General features: G+C 46.9%; 2 protein-coding genes across 8 annotated transcripts in view; both read right to left on the bottom strand.

Annotated features, from left to right (window-relative positions):
- The window catches only part of LOC119965264 (polycystic kidney disease 2-like 2 protein), a 120058-nt gene extending 119564 nt beyond the window's left edge, over positions 1-494 (bottom strand). Inside the window, exon 1 of the mRNA XM_038795772.1 lies at positions 370-494. Within this exon, the coding sequence (XP_038651700.1) occupies positions 370-433 (64 nt within the window). The 5' untranslated portion in view covers positions 434-494. The remainder of the gene's footprint in view (positions 1-369) is intronic.
- Positions 495-3942: 3448 nt separating this feature from the next.
- The window catches only part of myot (myotilin), a 175882-nt gene continuing 160206 nt past the window's right edge, over positions 3943-19618 (bottom strand). For all 7 annotated transcript variants that reach the window (XM_038795777.1, XM_038795773.1, XM_038795776.1 and 4 more), the window contains 3 exons: positions 13580-13745; positions 6265-6398; positions 3943-5372 (listed from right to left, as the gene is read on the bottom strand). In XM_038795777.1, the coding sequence (XP_038651705.1) occupies positions 5215-5372; positions 6265-6398; positions 13580-13745 (458 nt within the window). In that variant the 3' untranslated portion in view covers positions 3943-5214. The remainder of the gene's footprint in view (positions 5373-6264; positions 6399-13579; positions 13746-19618) is intronic.

The raw sequence follows: 19618 nt of genomic DNA on the forward strand, positions 1-19618 counted from the left end.
CTGAGAGTGCTTTGAATGTGGCTTTCACTATTTTAAGAAAAGGTTGACTCCAATAGTTTGGATCCCTTCAGCAAGAAATTCAACAATGAGAAAAAACATGCTAAAAGGGTGAGATGAGGGAGAGGGAATGGAGGAGACTCGTGGAGTATGAGTGCAGATAACAATTTGCATTCATGGAACACCTTTCAACATGGAAAATATTTCAAGGCCTTTACAAACAGGCAGCAATCCAAGAAGAGATTGCTGGCTGGCGGTGGCGATTGAACAGTGAAAATAACGGCTTTCCTGGTTTGAATGTCCACGAAGCAGATTTTTCTTTTGAAGTCTGTGGAACGATTAGGGGCTTCTCCTGGGAAGTGGAGACCTTACTTTTTCTTGCCTTGTCCCTTTTCCCGAATTTAGAGGACATTAGCTCCAGTAGACGTTTCGCCATAACTCCCAGCTCAGAGGTTCAGGTCGGCTTCAATCGCTTTCCCTCCCGGGTCGTGGACCAGTTCAGCTCTGGCGCCCGGTAAATTTGCAGATGCGGTTAACGATTATCCAGCTGTTGCTGGTTTGAACCAGAGTTCGGAGTCTCGGGTTCCACCTGGAATTATTCCAGTGCGGGACTGGGCAATAGCTGCAGCCATTCAGACAAAAACCACAGCCTGGCGCTTGCAAATAACTGAATGCATGTGTCCTATAAACCACACTTCAAACCCATTCAGATATACAGGCGAGATGCGGATGTTACATCTCAGAATTACCCATCGGTTAGAATTACTAAGGACAGAACCGTTTGTGATTTTATTATAGTAATACTTTGAATTAAATCGTTTAAATCCCAATTTAGATCCGAATCCTTCTAATCACCTGTAATAGCTTCCCACTCCCAAATCCTTGGGTGTTCCCCAAGATTTATTCTGGGTCGCCTTCTATTGCTCTTCTACATTCTTAACATTGTCTGAAAAGTTTGCCAGTTTCACATGTGCACAGACTGCACCCAGTTCCAACTCCCCACCACCTCTCCACTGTCTAGGGGGGTTAGGTGAAACTGAAAAGACTGAGTGTGGAGCTCAGTCTGGGCAGTAGTGAGCACAACCGAGTTTGATAAACACCAAGGTCAGATTCCTGCCCTCGTTGAGGCCACAGCCAGTGTCACAGCAAAATAGTCGTGAGCATAAAAAGTCTTTCTTTGCTTTTTCTTGGAGGTGGGGAATAACTGAGAAACTTTCAAATAAATGCAAGCCAGGGTCATTATAAAGTAATATAAATAAACAAAGTAGCATAAGGAAAGTAAAGTTAGCCTAAGGAAGGTAAATAAATAGAATTCTTATATAGCTTAATTTTTTTTTAAAGGGTGGTATGGTGGCACAGTGGTTAGCACTGTTGTCTCACAGCGCCAAGGACCCAAGTTTGATTCGGACCTCAGGTGAATGTCTGTGTGGAGTTTGCACTGTCTCCCTGTGCTTCCTCCGGGTGCTCCGGTTTCCTCCCACAGTCCAAAGATGTGCAGTTTAGGTGGATTGGACACCTTACCCCAAGCCCCCCATCAGACCCTCCCATCAGATCCCCATATCAGGGATCCCAATATCAATAGCTGCCCCTCAAATCAGTGACCTCCCCATATCTATGACATCCTCCATATCAATGATGTCCCCCATATCAGTGATCCCCCCCAGATCAGAGACCCCCCCCCCAGATCAAAGACTCCCCAAATCAGAGAACACTCATCAGTCACCGCTGCCTGGAAACTAAACAGCAGTCCAGGCAGAGACAGTGAAAATCACTGCTTTTTCCACTTACCTGTGTCTTATACCTGCTGCCTCAGACACAAGTGTGGAAAGCAGCAACTGCTACTTCATAAAAAGTCATAAAGGCTTTACACCCCCTCAGATCCTTTTATCTGTGAGGTTTACATTCACTTTAAAAAATAAATATTTTTAATAGGCTGTAATTGACAGGGTAATGGCTTCCAGAAAGCCAGGTGTCTGGATTGTTTCTTTTTATTAACCTGCGATTAGCCAGGTTACCTTCCTGCTTGTGTGCTGTGGTGGGTGGGGTGATGCAGCAATTACCATGGTGGTGGGGGATGGGGGAGGGAATGTCCCTATTTGTCAGCTGAGGTGGGGTGTGCAGGATGTGTTGTGGAGGGAAGGGGGCCAGCCACCGGACCTCAGTATCTGGTCCCCCACTGTAAATGGCCTTAAAGGCACCAAAAGTACCCAAGCTATGTGCACTACCAAGCCCAATTTCAAGGCCCCTGCTTTAGCCCCTCAATTACATCATTCCTCTTCAGTGTTAAAATGTTTTCTTTGATTACAACTATCGGGCAACCCCGCCCTGTTTCTCTATCCTGCTTCCAACTTCCAGTGGCAATGCAACATAAGCTCCTTTTGTGACTGTCTTTCGCATAAGGACGTTTCTCAGCATGTTCAAGAGTTTCCAAACCAATCAATGAAGAGATATGTCAGTTGGACATTAATAAAATGAAAGCCGTGACAGCAGGGTCTTCTGAGCAACATGTGTGCAATCAGTGATGTCCTGGTCATGAGAAAAGTTTGCAATGTGTACAAAATCGGCTTGTTAAAGTAAATTTTTCCTCAGTAATGGGCTTAAAGTCAGGGTTTATTGCAGATTGACTGATGTTTCCAATATCCTTCGTTGCAAGTCAAGGCAAAGGAGTGACTTAGATTGCACCAGGGGATGTTGTGTTAGTTCTGACAGATGGCTACTAGCCTTGTTGCAGGAGGCAACACAACTTTGTCACAGCTTCACTGCAGAAGGACAGCCTCCTTGGGACTTCTCTGAAAAGTGCAGGTAGTTAATCTGGGTTTATAAACTCTGAGAAAGTATGGATCTCTTCACATCTCCTCTTTCTGCGTGCTCCGCTACAGCACGGTCTATTTGTTTCAGCAGATCCACTTCCTCTTATAGCCACAATGGAATTTAAAGCAGGAACTCTGTGGTGGCAAAATGCATTGCCAGATAACCCTGAACAGTTGAGAAAATGGTGTGGACATAACTGGTAGTTGTAAATGACTTAAGTAGCAAAAGGTGACTATAGGCACGATCTTCCCAAAAGGCCTCACATAGCCCCTTTTAGTTACAATGGGGAGCTCTGCTCGCTGTAACTCCCCATTATAGTGAGAGATTGGGATGCCTTTTTAAAAATAATCTCTGAGTCCCATAAAATAATCCCTGACCTCCAGCCCGAATGCAACATGGGAGGGTCCCCTGGTCCTCCCCCCACACCGGGAAACCCCACCCCAATCACTGATGCATAAAAATACCAGCTTGACAGTGCCAACCTGGCACTACCCCAGCCAGCTGGAAGTGCCATCTGGGCACCTTGGCAAGCCAGGCTGGCACTGCCAGGCTACACAGGTGGCAATAGCAATGCCAGGGCACCACCCTGGCCCAAAGGACATGGAGCTGGGGGCTTCTGATACCCTTGGAGACCCCCACGAATGCCATTCCACCTGGTCTCCGATTGTGGGGACCAGTACCAAACGGCACTCGCCAAAACCCCCAAGGCCAAGGTGTTGAATCCCAAAGCCTCAGGTACCTCTGGAATCTGCACATTAGAGTGAGGCTTACTGCCTCGCTCTAATACGCAGATTTGCCAAAACGTGATCCCACTTATTGTGGGCAGGATTCGCAGCAGGATCGCACTGAATCTCGCAAGGTGTTCCGAGCCGGGTAGATCCCAGGAGTGGTGTCTCCCAACGGCCAAGCTGTACCGCGCGGCGAGCTGCTTTTCTGGCGCAGTGTGGCCGGGGGGTCGCGCCCATATGTTTCAGAAGCCAATAGTCTCTAATTCTTCTCAGTGTTTCATGAGGAGCAGTTAAACATCTTGTCAAAAGTAGATGAAAAGACCTCTTATGTTGAAATGGAACCTTGTCAGTTGCATGGTGTCCTCTTACATGTGGTTGCTTTAATTAATTGAAGCAGTTTCGGAAGTAAATTTTGAATATTGGATCATTTTATTGATCAATAAGGTTTAAAAATTGCAAAAAGAAACATTCCATCTCTTTAATTAACACAAGGTTCTGAATATATTTGTTTTTGTCAGCCATTCTTCTGCAAAGCTGTGAATCTGATACTGACTTACAACATGGTAAGCCAGGAATCAGAATGGTGAATGAGTTAAAAGCAATTACAATTGCTACCACTGCAGACCATGGATAGTTTGTAACTTCTTCAAGAATAGCAGCAAAATAAAAATACTCTTTTTCGTAGACTTGTTGGCCACTTTACGATTTTGTATTTTAACCAGTTTATTTTAAACTGTCTACAGTAATTACCAGCAGTCACTTCACTAATTGAAGTTTTTTATTACCTAAAGGGTAATGGCGTTGAATGGATCATTTCCCCCCCTTCACAGCTGAAAGAAATACTACCTTCTAGGGCAAATTGGCTGTAAAATAAGCATTGTTTGTGAACACACAGGAAGTCAAGCAAATTAATACACAGCTTGACATTCTCATACTAAATTTGCTTCCGGGATAAGATGCTTCAATAACATGCAACCTATCAATTTTGCAGAAAGGCTCACTTCTATGAACATTGGGTTGTACTGAGAATTAGTGTCAGCTCCTTCCCCAGTCTGCGTGCCTGAATTGATAGACAAATGCCTTTACTCAGGTAAGTGAAGCTCTTACCCTAGTCATAGATATCAAAGACTGTAAGAAGTGTCATCATTGCACAGAAGATAGTGTCCTACAGCACTGATCATGGGCACAGTTGGTAATGTTCCAACAATGTAGTTTTGTCCATTACTGACAGTTTATTGCTCCACACTTTCAGCTATAGTACTTCCCAAAGCTAAACACCCATCCAACCTGCAAAAATTATTTGCTGCAAACTCACATTTTTTTACTTTTTACTCAAATCCATTACCACGGCCACACTTACAAGGCTCACCATAAAATCATGTGTTATTCTGCTTATTTACTTTCATATAATTATTTTCTCATCTATCTAAGCTGAACTACTACATCCATGTAGTAAATTTATAATTTTTGTGTTAAGATGCATATCAGAAGTGTATGTACATGAACTAATAAACCTTAGTGTGCAACACTTAGTATGTATACTGTAGCATTTTTACAACTAAATGTAAATGTATACACAGAATTAATTAATTATCTAGTGTACAGTAAGGTGCAGGTTAAACATATTACATTCCACAAGCTGAAAAATGAATGTCAGTTGAGACGAAGTTTAATGCGATCACAGTTCGTCACTTTCTACTAGGCCAGGGTATGGTGATGTTGTATACTGGGAACCTGAGTCCATTAGGAACTCATGACCATTAAGCACTGAATAGCGGGTAAATGTTGGCCGCACCTTCAGTGGTTTGGTGTTTGGAACTTGTTTCACTGGCCAAGCTGTTGGGAAAATAGAAAAGGTGACTGTTAGAATTTGACCTAAAGTTATTTTTACAAATCATGACTTGATGCTATAACTAAGCAATGCCGTTTTGTTGCCAACTCCTATGACCCCTCCACTCCCATGGTCTCGATCAGTGAAGAGGCCACCTCTAACCACTACCTTGTGTCCTTCAGCATCCACATATTTCTACCTAACACTCTTCTATGTCCACCTTTGGAAATACTCTCCCCTCAAGTCATTTCCAAATGTGCTTTCGAAATGCCAGCTGACTAGACCTTGTGGATTTCTGTTCAGAATGATATTTCTGCAGCTGTTAAATGTTCTGCCACTCTCTAACCTCCATCTTTTATGTCCTTGTTCCCATCCTTCCCATCCCTACCAATCTCCATGTATGATCTCCTCCCCCCCCCCCCCCCCCCCCCCCACCACCCCACGTCTTTGCTCCATCAGCTCCAAGCGGTGCAGAGTTGCACACAACAGGTTTAACCATTCATCAACAGATTTCGCTGGGCAGCCTCCAGCAATAACGGGCCTCACCCTTGTCTTCTGGAACTGCCACTACCCTTGAGAACATCTTGGAGAGCAAATATAAGCACCATCTTCTTTGCTGCATCTTCCCTACCCCTCAATGCTCTCCTCTCAATTGCAAGTATCAGGGTCTCATGGACTTGTTTGTATGTGTACTTGCAAATTAAGGGCCTAATTCCTGGTTGATGCCTCCTTTACTAAATTGATTTGCCCTGAACATGGATGGCAGCAAGCCAATTTTGACAAATAATCTTTCGGAAGCAATTTGCAGAAAACTGAGTTTGAGCACAGCCAGAAAGGGTTTGTGCAGATTTGTCTAAATTCTTAGTAATTTCCAAGGTGTTTTTGAAGGCAACTCACCAGCGATATCCAATCTTGCAGTGCAGATTGTTGACCCAGCTTCATTTTGGGCAGACACAGTATACCATCCAGCATCACTTTTATCAACTGGAAAAATCTCAAGGCCAACTTTACCATTGCTGCTACGGTATAGGCTGCCAATACAAAAATTAAAACCTCAACATAAGTTCCTGCTAAAAGCATATGCAATCATTTTAATTGAATTCCCCGACAGTAAAACATCAAAGATATATATGTTTCCATTTGAAGTGAGGAAGGTTTTTAGCTGGAAAATGCAAAACATTTCCATTTTAGGCACAACGAGGTCAAACTTCCTGTCACTGCAATCCTGATATTTGCAGTCCTACGTTGCATGAGTTGATGTCCTCTGGTACTGAGTTTATGGAGTCTGTGAGAAGCCACCTTACTGGTGAACAGAGCAAGCGTTATTGTGTTTCATCTCTCACATCTGCCTGTCCACAGCGGCAGCCCACCATATTTGCGTCTGTCTTAAATATACTTTGAGCAAGGGCGCCCATCTTGAATGATTAATTAAGCCAAGCCCCATTTTTTCATGGTCCAGGCAGCTTCCTTGACTTGAACCCCACCAATTGGGCTCATATGGAAACCAGTATGCCTCTCTTCATTGCATTTTGCATCCTCCACAGGTGAACTAGCTCCTGACTTATTTCTGGAATGGGAACTTCAAGCACAGGGAAGCTCTACCCTCCTAGTGTCAACTATCTGCTTGACTGATACGCGTTAACTTCAATCTAAGACAAGGGATTCCTACTGTGCCAGATTAAACTTCGACACACTAAACTTCCACAGCAACCACCCTTGTGGCCTCCATGCAGTTGCAAACCTATTATCAAAGAACTTGGTGTAGGATTTCTGCAGTGGTTCTTCTAAACCTCTGCCATAATTTTAGTAGATTGGCAGAAACCAAAGAAAATCAGCAAAACTTTAAATTATGATTTAAAGGCATAAAATTAGGGACAGGACAGTAAATTGATTAAAAACTAGTAGGAAAGGAATAGGAAATGCAAAAACAGTGACAGATGAATTTCAATGTTTGTAAACGGGAGGTTAAAAAAAGACCATTAATTACACTGTGAATATAAAAAGTTGAGTGAGATGGAAAAAAGGTTCAGGCTCATGTTCAGGAATATTAAAAGCAGCACCTCTATAATAAAAAATGCAATGTTGGGTTTTGTTGGATGATATGTAGAATATAAAAATCAACATGTTTTTATGATGAATCTTAGATTTGGAGTGCAGTGTGTGTTTGAGCTCCCCACTTTGGGAAGGATGTTGAATTAATACAATGGGTATAGCATAGCTTCACTAAGGTGCTGTCTGGTAGAAGGAAATACACATATAAAGATAAACTATTTTTGTTAAGATTGAGGCCCCAGTCTCCATGGCACCCATTAGTTCTGCATGACCCGGGAACACAGGAAGAGGAGAAGCCCCTTGATTATGATGGATCTGTGACCTAACTCTATGTACCTGAGAACTTTAGAAGGTTATAGTTGGTGCATTTGCAATGTTCTCACCTGCACACTTTAAAACTATGGATGGAAAATTTACTACGTCCTGGAGATTTGCCACTGTCCAACTATAATGAAGTCAATTAGGCTGCCAAACCTCACGCTTTCCCTTTCATAAGATAAAGTTATAGGAATACTTTGAACATATAACAATCAGGGTGGATATGGAAGAACCAGTAGATTCATTGTATTTGGAGTTCTAAAATGGATTCAGTGAGATGCCATATAAAACGTCAGGGGGTTGGGGCTAATATATTAGCACGGGTGGAAGATTGACTAACTATTTGGAAACATACAGTTGGGTTAAGCAAGTCATTTTCAGGTTGTCAAACTGTAAGTAGTAGAATGGCACATGGACCAGTGCTGGTGCCGTAACTATTTACAACCTATTGTAACGGGCATATCATGCCCGTTAAAATTATTGCACAGTGAATTGTACTTTTTTTTAAAATCGAAAAATAGACCCTCGTGCCCTCTCAAAATGGATTCCAGAAAGTCAGGTGACTTTTGTTTGTGAATTCTGGGCACTGGGAAAATGGGATGGATTTTCATTCTAGAGCTGGACAGCGGGAGTCAGGAAATTTCCTGCTCAGTGCACCCGCCCCAGGAGAAAGTGCTTGAAAAGGTGGGATATTTGTTCCTGGGCGTGGGTGCTAACTGGACTTAGCTCCCAACCCCCCTCAACTCCTCCCCACCTCTGAAAACAGTTTAGAGACAATCATAGAAGCAGAGGAATGCCAAGATGGGCCTGCCTTGGTGCTCTGGGAATTTATCCCCATTGTTTTATTTAATACTCGGCACTCTAGCCCTCACTACCCCATACCTTCTTGCAGACTCTACATGTCCTATCCATGCCAACACATTGCTCTCTAGCTATGTCCACATGTCCTATCCATGCCAACACAAAGCTCACCCCCTCATAATGTCCATGCTAATCTATGGCATCCATGCCCATTCAACCTGTATACATTCTGTGCAGAAATAATGAATCTTATAATGCCGTGTGGAAAGGCTTCAAAACAGTCATTCATTCATAAATTTTTTCAAGTAAATGCTTTTGCTACAGCCCTATAGAAGTGTCAATCATCCAGACATTTAAATTATCAAAAGCAGAAATTTCAAGCACTCGTTATCTTGTGTAAATAAACATTATGCAATGCTGAGGCTTAACTGAGAGCCCAGACAGCCATTAGTCTTTTGAAACAAGGAAAAACATGTATTGATTGAGAGCTCTTTCTCCTAGGTCAGTTTTGTCATTTGTACAATGTTTATTGAAACAGAAATGAAAGTTATGAATAATTGACTTTATAAAAACCTTTTTCACAGTTGCCATTATTACTACAAGGGTTCATTGGTTCTGAACAGAGTGTATACTGGGTGAATAGGCTCCAAAGTGTTAAAGGTTAGCATGGAGAATACAAGGGGCCATTGAGGGGGTGGATGAACAGAGGTTGGCATGGAGGGTATCAAGATCCATTGGGGATATGTATAGGGGCATATGTTAGCACAGGGGTGAGATCATTTGAACTTACCTTTTAAAAGGATCCCTCATCCAGACTATGGGTCACTGAACCAGCAGTACTTGAAAAGCTGGTCAAACCTCACGGATATTGGACAGGTTGGAAGTACAAGGTTCATAACCAGTACATATGTCCACACCCATATGTCACACTGATGAAAGTTGAGGGGCACTGGGAATGGGGCTGGGAATAATGTGGGAAAATATGAGGTTCTCCACTTTGGAAGGAAGAATAGCGAAGCAGAATATTATTTCAATAGGCTGAGGCAGCAAAGAGCTGTGGTACAGAGGGATCTGGATGTCCTCATTCATGAATACCACAAAAGATTATCATATGGGTACAGGAAGTAAATAAAATGTTAGATTTCATTACAAGAGGAATGGTGTATTGAAGAAGTCTTGCTGCAATTGTACAGGGCTTGATGAGACCACGCATAGAGTACTGCATACAGTTTTGGTGCTCTTATTTCAGGATAAATATACTTTGGAGGTCATTCAGAGAAGGTTCACTATGTTGATTCCTGGGATGGAAGGGTTGTTATATGAAGAAAAATTGAGCAGGTTGGGCCTATAATCGTAGAGTCATAGAGTTTTACAGCACAGAAAAAGATCCTTTGGTCCATTATATCCATGCTGACCATCAAGCACCGATCTATTATAATTCCATTTTCTAGCACTTGGTCTGTAGCCTTGTATTCTATGGCATTTCAAATGCTCATCTAAATGCTTCTTAAATGTTGTGAGGGTTCCCTCCTTTATCATCCTTTTAGGCAGTGAGTTCCAGAATCTCACTACCCACTGGGTGAAAAAGCTTTTCCTTAAATCCCCTCTAAATCTCCTGTTGCTTGCCTTAAATCTGTATCCCTTGGTTTTGACGCCTCTACTAAGGGGAACAGATTCTTCCTATCTACCTTATCTATGTCCCTCATAATTTTGTACGCCTTAATCAGGTCTCCCCTCAGTCATCTCTACTCTCAGGAGAACAACCCCAGCCTAAACAGCTTCTCCAGCCCAGGCAACATCCTGGTGAATCTCCTATGCACCTTCGCCAGTGTAATCACACCTTTCCTGGAAAGTGGTGACTGAAATTTCACACAGCACTCTAGCTGTGGCCTAATGAGCATTTTATACAACTCCATCATAACCTCCCTGCTCATGTTCTGTGCCTTGGTTAATACAAGCAAGGATCATATATGCCTTCTTATTTTTTTTTTAAATTTAGATTACCCAATTATTTTTTCCAATTAAGGGGCAATTTAGCGTGGCCAATCCACCTACTCAGCACATTTTTGGGTTGTGGGGGCGAAACCCACGCAGACACGGGGAGAATGTGCAAACTCCACACGGACAGTGACCCAGAGCCGGGATCGAACCTGGGACCTCAGCGCTGTGAGGCGGTTGTGCTAACCACTAGGCCACCGTGCTGCCCTGTATATGCCTTCTTAACCACTTTATCTATCTGTCTTGCTGCCTTCAGGGGCCTATGGACATGTGCCGAATGTCCCTCTGATCCTCTGTACTTCCTAGTTTATTGTGCATTTGCTTGCCTTGTTAGTCCTCCCAAAATGCATCACCTCACACTTTTCAAGGTTAAATGCCATTTGCCACTGTTCTGCTCCTTTGACCAGCCCATCTATATCGTCCTGTAATCCAAGGCTTTCTTCCTCAATATTCAACACACTACCAATTTTCTTGCCATCTGCAAACCCACTGATCATACCTCCCACATTCATGTCTAGATCATTAATGTTCGTTACAAACAGCAAGGAACCCAGCCCCAATCCCTGCGGTACACCACTGGACAGAAGTTTCCAATAACAAAAACAACCTTCAATCATCACTTTCGACCTCCTGCCACTCAACCAATTTTGGATTCAATTTGCTAAGTTGCCCTGGAAAACCTTTTATAAAACTCCACTGGGTATCCATCGGGTCCCGAGGCCTTACCCGATTGCATCGTCCCCAACCCGTCTATCACCTCCCCGAGCCCAGTAGGGCCCCCCAGACATTCTACCAGCTCCTCATCTACCTTCGGGAACTCTAGCCACTCCAAAAATTGCTTCATACCCTCCTCCCTGGCTGGGAGTTCCAATTCATAGAGTCGACTATAGAATTTGCGAAACACATCATTTATCGCCCCCGGGTTCACCACTACCATCCCACTCATATCCTTTACTTTCCCAATATCTCTCACCGCCTCCTGTTTCCTCAGTTGATGTGCTAACATCCTTCTGGCTTTCTCCCCATACTCGCTTTTTTTCCCCTTTTACCCTCCTCAACTGCCCTTCTGCCTTACCTGTGGACAGAAGCTCAAATTCTATTTGACACTCCTTCAGGAGCTCCTCATCCGGAGACTCCGCGTATCTCCTGTCCACCTGTAAGATTTCACCTGACCAGCCTGTCCAACTCCGCCCGTTCAGTCTTCTCCCTGTGGGCCCGAATCAAAATAAATTCCCCTCTGATAACCGCCTTCAATGCTTCCCAAACCACCCCTGCCGCGGTCTCTCCCGTGTCATTGCTCTTTATGTTCCCCCGAATGGCCTCCCTCACCGGCTCACAAACCTCATCCTCCACTAACAGCCCTACATCTAACCTCCACTGTGGATGCTGGGTCTTTCCTGTGCTTACCCGACATGCGACACCACGATTGCTGAATACTCCGTGTCCACCACCTCCGCTAACAGCGTTTTGTCAAGTACAAAAAAGTCTATTCTGGAATATACCTTGTGCATATGGGAGTAATATGAATACACCTTGCTCCTTGGCCTCCCAAATCTCCACGGATCCACCCCCCTCCATGCGCTCCATTCACCTGAAGAAGGAGCCGTGCTCCGAAAGCTCGTGTTTGAAACAAACCTGTTGGGCTTTAACCTGGTGTTGTAAGACTTCTTACTGTGCTCACCCCAGTCCAACGCCGGCATCTCCACATCATGGCTTCCATAAAACCCAGCAGTTCTTTCGCAATTGCTGATACTTTTCCCAACCTGGAACTCGACCGGTCTAGCCTCGGGTCCAGAACCGTATTAAAATCGCCCCCATAATCAGCCAGGTCTGGAATCTTCCCCAGCACCCTCCTGACAAACGCGAGATCATCCCAGTTTGGGCTGTACATATTGACCGACACCACAGCCATTCCCTCCAGCTTCCCGCTTACCATAATACATCTACCCCCCTGGGTCTGCCTCTATCTTCCCCGCCTCGAATGACACCTTTTTATTAACCGGGATTGCCATCCCCCCTTGTTTTAAAGTCTAATCCTGAATGGAACACCTGTCGGACGATCCCTTCTTCAGTCGAACTTGGTCTCCCAGCTTCAAGTGCGTCTCTTGCAACATGGCCACGTCCGCTCGCAACATGGCCACGTCCGCTTGCAACATGGCCACGTCCGCTTGCAACATGGCCACGTCCGCTTGCAACATGGCCACATCCGCCTTCAGCTGTCTCACGTGCGCAAACACACGAGCACTTTTGGCCGGCTCATTCAGTCCACGAACATTCCACGTAACCAGCCTGGTTGGGGGGGGGAGAGAGAGACCCTACCCCTACCCCACTCCCCTGTCGATCAGCCATGACCTTTCCTAGGCCAGCCCTTGGCCCGTGGCCCGCACCTCACTTGGCCCGACCCTCGGCAGCTACCGTCATCTACTCTCCCCCTCCAACCTTCTAAAAGTCCCCTCCTCGTCAGCAGCACCCCCTTCCCCCCCCCCCCCCCCCCCGTCAACGTTAATCTTCAGCTCATCCCCCACTTTGCTTCTGTGAACTAGCCCTCCCAGCTAGCCTGGCAGCCTCTGCCCCCGGCGCCGAGCATCCTACCACCTGCTGGTTCCCCCCAACCCCCACCCCTGCTTGATTGATACCCACAACCCAGGGCAACTTAGGGTATAAACGTTAAGGATATGAAGGGACTATGGGTGAGAAGATATGTATATGAGAGGCATGGGGAAACATGACAGGTGGGTGGCGATGAGAGAAGTGAAGGTTAGGGGGCTTCCCACTCTTCTTCTGAACTGGGCTGATATCCCAGCAAATGGAGGCAGGCCTTTTAACTTGCCTGCTTCAGCATCTGCCCACCTCAGTTTTCATCTTGGGTCTGCTTCAGGAGGCAGTTGTCTTGACTACCCTCGCCATCCCACTATGAGAAAACGTGGGTGTGCACGGCCAGACCGGAGTCAGGATTGTGATGTCGGGAAATGGCCCGACTCATGATTCCTGCCATAAAGGGGAAAATCCAGCCTTGAGTCTCTGAGTGGATTATGCCACTTACCTGATTCTGTCTGTATTGTGCTTTATCATTTCATGATCTTTTCTCCAGAAGATTATTGGCTGTGGCTCTCCAGTCACCTGGCATTCCAACTTAACTTGTCCCCCTTCGACAGCTTTGGAATTTTGGAGCTTGTAAATAAATTCTGGTGCCAGTATCACCCCTCGTGCTTTAGGAAGAAAAGTTGCAACATGAGTTACTTAACCACTGGTTCGATCTTCATGACATTTTCCCTCAAGCAGCAATTTACAAATGAAGCACCTGATGTCATAGCACATTTCTTTTTTTATATAAATGTTTTTATTGGGTTTTTGAGCAAAGTATATTTACCGTTATATACACAGAATAAGAAATATATATATCTAGAAGACAAGGGCACACCCAAACATACCAAAAAAAAGTACCAATAAAAAATAAAATAGAGTAACTGGTAGGGTATTGTGCACCAGCTCAACAGCAGCAACTCTGCACAACTGGCAAAATACTTTACAACACATAAGTAGGCGACTATTTGTGGGGGGGGAGGGGGGGGGGGGTAGAGACTGGGGAGGTAAATTACATTTGGGTGCCGGAGAAACAATTACAGTGGGCAATACTCGAATGGGTCTGGTGTCGATGGTGTCACTTGCTTCTCCCGGACGGATCTCGCTGCCGTTGTTGTCACGCGCTCACCTCCGCTTCAGCCGTTTCTCCCGTCTTTCGCCTGTATTCTCCTTATTCTCTGTTCCTGGAGATGCCAAATTTGTTATCGTATTCCGTGCCCTCCTTCCGGCTGTCATTCCCCCCCCCCCCCCCCCCACCTCCCTGGTTCTCCTCTCCTTCCGCTGTCATTTCCCTGCCCCCCCCCCCCCCCCACCCCATCTCCCTGGTTTTCCTCTATTGTTCCCTGTCTCTCTCTCTCTCTCTCCGCCCCCCCCCCCCCCCCCCCCCCCCCCCCACCCCCCAAACACCTGCTGTATTTCACCTTTCTTTCCTCTTAGGTTAAGCTGTTCCCCCGGGCTGGGCCTCCTTGGCACGGTTCACATCTATCCTCCACTTCCGGGAAGAACCTACTCATACAGGTTCTTGCTCAGTGGGCTCTATGTACCACTTTTAGCTGCATCAGGCTGAGCATTGCGCACGTGGAGGTGGTGTTGACCCTATGCTCCAGAGTCCCCACCCTATTTCAATCCCCAGGTCCTCTTCCCATTTCTTTCTTGTTGCGCCTGTACGGTGTCGGCCCTTTCTACCAGTCGGTCATACATGTCGCTACAGTTCCCTTTATCTAGGATGCTTGCGTCCAGTAACTCTTCCAGTAATGTCTGCCGTGGCGGTTCTGGGTACGTCCTTGTCTCCTTTCGTAGAAAGTTTTTGAGTTGCAGATACCTTGGCTCGTTCCCCCTGGCTAGCTGGAATTTCTCTGTCAGTTCGTCCAGTGTTGCGATCCTGCCGTCCGTGTATAGGTCCCTGACTGTCAGTGTCCCTCCTGAAGGTGGCGTCAGTCAGTGCTGGTGTGACCCTATGGTTTTTGCAGATGGGAGCTTTGTCCGACATTTTGGTCAGGCCCAATTGCTGCCGTGGTTGGTTCCAGGATTGGAGGGTGGCTATCACCACTGGGCTGCTGGAGTGTTTTTTGGGTGGGGATGGGAGTGCCGCCGTGGCGAGGGCCCGGAGGGAGGTCCTCATGCAGGAGGCCTCTTCCGTGCGCACCCACTCGGCTTCTGGCTCCTTGATCCATCCCCTTATTTGCTCGGCTGTCACCACCCAGTGGTAGAATTGTAGGTTTGGGAGGGCTAGCCCCCCCCCGGATTTTGTTTTTTGCAGGACCTTCTTTGGGATCCTAGCATTCTACCCCCCCCCCCCCCCCCCCCCCCTACGAACGCCATGATTAGTTGTCCAGTGCTTTGAAAAAGGCCTTGGAGACGTAGATCAGAATGGAACTAAGTAGAAAGAGGTACCTGGGCAGTATGTTTATTTTGATCGTCTGGACTCTTCCCGCGAGGGAGAGTGGGAGTGTGTTCCATCTTTGCAGGTCCTTTTTTACTTCCTCCATCAGATTGGCGAGGTTCCATTTGTGGATCCCTTTCCAGTCGTTGGCAATTTGGATCTCCAGGTAGCGGAATTTGAGTCGGGCTTGTTTAAACGGCAGTCCCGTTAGTGCTGCCCCCCCTACTTGTGGGTACCGGGAAGATCTCGCTTTTGCTCATGTTGAGTATGTAGCCTGAGAAGGCGCCAAACTCTTTCAGGAGCGCGATGATTCCGTCCTTGCTGCTTTGTGGGTCCGCAATGTAGAGGAGCACGTCATCTGCATAGAGTGAGACTCTGTGCTCTCTGCTGCCCCTTCGGATCCCCCTCCAGCTTTTTGCTGCTCTGAGTGCGATTGCAAGTGGTTCGATCGCTAGAGCAAACAGCAGCGGGGACAGTGGGCATCCTTGTCTGATGCCCCTGTGCAGCTGGAAGTATCGGGAGTTGGTGTTGTTAGTCCATATGCTTGCCACGGAAGTGTTGTATAGGAGCTTTACCCTGGAGGTGAACCCTGTTCCAAGCCCGAACCGCTCCAGTACCTCTATGAGGTTTTTCCATTCGACTCTGTCGAAGGCCTTTTCTGTGTCCATGGAGACGATCACCTCTGGTTTTCTGTCCCCAGAGGGGGTCATTATCATGTTCAGCAGGCGCCTGATGTTCGAGGTAAGCTGTTTACCTTTGACATAGCCCGCCTGGTCCTCTGCGACCACCTCTGGGGCACTGTCTTCTAGCCTTTTGGCTAGGATTGTGCCAGTATTTTGGCGTCTGCGTTCAGCAGTGAGATGGGTCTGTATGACCCACATTCCGTTGGGTCTTTGTCTTTCTTAGGTATCAACGAGATTGAGGCTTGTGCTAACGTGGGTGGCAGTGTGCCCCTAGCTAGCGAGTCTGTGAACATCTCCCGCAGGTGCGGGGCCAGTGCTGTCGCAAATGTTTTGTAGAAGTCCGCTGGGAACCCGTCTGCTCCTGGCGTCTTCCCCGCCTACATGGAGCTAATACTGTCCATGATCTCTCCCAGTGCTAGTAGTGCTTCCAGGCCCTGTTTTCTGCCCTCCCCCATGACTGGAATGTCCAGTCCATCAAGGAACTGTTTCATCCCGGACTCCCCCATTGGGGGGCTCTGAGGTGTACAGCCCATGGTAGAAGGCCTTGAAGGTTTTGTTGATCTTTTCTGTCTCTGTTTGTAATGCGCCGCTAGTATCCCTCATTTGGCCTGCGATATCTTTTCGTTGAAGGCCTTGTCAGCTAGTAGGGCAACATCCAACCTCCATGTGGGGCATTGGCCCTACCCGTCTCCAGCCTCACGTCCATGTAGTGTGAAGCATGGTCTGATATCACAATTGCGGAGTATTCCACTTTGTCTATCTCCGGAAGCACCGTTTTCCCCACCACAAAGAAGTCAATTCTGGTGTATACGTTGTATACTGGGGAGAGGAACATAGAACATAGAACGATACAGCGCAGTACTGGCCCTTCGGCCCACGATGTTGCACCGACATGGGAAGTCAAAAACTAAAGGCCATCTAACCTGCACTATGCCATTATCATCCAATAAACTTTTAAATGCCCTCAATGTTGGCGAGTTCACTACTGTTGCAGGTAGGGCATTCCACGGCCTCACCACTCTTTGCGTAAAAAACCTACCTCTGACCTCTGTCCTACATCTATTACCCCTCAATTTAAGGCTATGTCCCCTCGTGCTAGCCACCTCCATCCGCGGGAGAAGGCTCTCACTGTCCACCCTATCTAACCCTCTGATCATTTTGTATGCCTCTATTAAGTCACCTCTTAACCTTCTTCTCTCTAACGAAAACACCCTCAAGTCCATCAGCCTTTCCTCATAAGATTTTCCCTCCATACCAGGCAACATCCTGGTAAATCTCCTCTGCACCCGTTCCAAAGCTTCCACGTCCTTCCTATAATGAGGCGACCAGAACTGTACGCAATACTCCAAATGCGGCTGTACCAGAGTTTTGTACAGCTGCAACATGACCTCATAGCTCCGGAACTCAATCCCTCTACCAATAAAGGCCAACACACCATAGGCCTTCTTCACAACCCTATCAACCTGGGTGGCAACTTTCAGGTATCTATGTACACGGACACCGAGATCCCTCTGCTCATCCACACTACCAAGAATTTTACCATTAGCCAAATATTCCGCATTCCTGTTATTCTTTCCAAAGTGAATCACCTCACACTTCTCCACATTAAACTCCATTTGCCACCTCTCAGCCCAGCTCTGCAGCTTCTCTATGTCCCTCTGTAACCTGCAACATCCTTCCGCACTGTCTACAACTCCACCGACTTTAGTGTCGTCTGCAAATTTACTAACCCATCCTTCTGCGCCCTCCTCTAGGTCATTTATAAAAATGACAAACAGCAACGGCCAGAACAGATCCTTGTGGTACGCCACTCGTAACTGAACTCCATTCTGAACATTTCCCATCAACCACCACCCTCTGTCTTCTTTCAACTAGCCAATTTCTGATCCACATCTCTAAATAACCCTCAATCCCCAGCCTCCGTATTTTCTGCGATAGCTGACCATAGGGAACCTTATCAAACGCTTTACTGAAATCCATACACACCACATCAACTGCTCTACCCTCGACTACCTGTTCAGTCACCTTCTCAAAGAACTCGATAAGGTTTGTGAGGCATGACCTACCCTTCACAAAACCATGCTGTCTATCCTTAATCATATTATTCCTATCTAGATGATTATAAATCGTATCTCTTATAATCCTCTCCAAGACTTTACCCACAACAGACGTGAGGCTCACCGGCCTATAGTTACCGGGGTTATCTCTACTCCCCTTCTTGAACAAAGGGACCACATTTGCTATCCTCCAGTCCTCTGGACTATTCCTGTAGCCAATGATGACATAAAAATCAAAGCCAAAGGCTCAGCAATCTCTTCCCTGGCTTCCCAGAGAATCCTAGGATAAATCCCATCAGGCCCCGGGGACTTATCTATTTTCACCTTGTCCAGAATTGCCAACACTTCTTCCCTACGCACCTCAATGCCATCTATTCTAATAGCCTGGGTCTCAGCATTCTCCTCCACAACATTATCTTTTTCCTGAGTGAATACTGACGAAAAGTATTCATTTAGTATCTCGCTTATCTCCTCAGCCTCCACACACAACTTCCCACCACTGTCCTTGACTGGCCCTACTCTTACCCTAGTCATTGTTTTATTCCTGACATACCTATAGAAAGCTTTTGGGTTTTCCTTGATCCTACCTGCCAAAGACTTCTCGGGCGCAATTCTCCGCACTCACGACGGTGCGGAGAATAGCGGGGGTCGTAATCTTTTACGGCCACGCTAGTCTGACGCCCTCCCGCTATTCTCCCCCCCCCCCCACGCCCAACTCCCGACACGAATCGCTGCCGCCGTTTTTTTACGGCGAGCAGCGATTCTCAGCTGGCCGATGGGCCGAAGTCCAAGCCCTTTACGGCCGTTTTTATGAACGGCAAACACACCTGGTCTGGCCGTTCGTAAAAACGGCCGTAAAGTTCGGATCTTGCCAACCATGGCACCGATTGGCACGGCAGTACCACGGCCATGCCAAGGGTGCCATGGGCCCGCGATCGGTGCCCACCGGCAGCGGGTCCGATTCCCGCGCACTCTTTGTCCTTCCGCCGCCCCGCTGTATCAATTCGCGGGGCGGCTGAGGGGCATCCCGGCCCGCGCATGCGCGGGTTTTGCGCAAATGCGTGATGATGTCATTCGCGCATGCGCGGTTTGGAGTCTTCCAATCCGCGCATGCGCGGCTGACGTCACGTGACGCGTCAGCCGTCGCAAACTCTGGCAAGCGGGCTTAACGAAATTCGTTAAGCCTACGAGGCCGGAGTTCACGGCCGCGGCATGCTAGCCCCGACCGGGGACCAGAATCGGTTCCCGGTCGGGGTGGGGGGGGGGGGAGGCTGGCGTCAAACCCGCCCGTTTTTGACGCCAGCCTTACGATTTCTCCCTGTTTGGGAGAATCGCGCCCCTCATGTCCCCTCTTTGCTTGTCTCAGCTCTCTCTTT

This window comes from Scyliorhinus canicula, chromosome 4 (genome assembly GCF_902713615.1).
Source record: "Scyliorhinus canicula chromosome 4, sScyCan1.1, whole genome shotgun sequence".
NCBI lineage: Eukaryota > Metazoa > Chordata > Chondrichthyes > Carcharhiniformes > Scyliorhinidae > Scyliorhinus > Scyliorhinus canicula.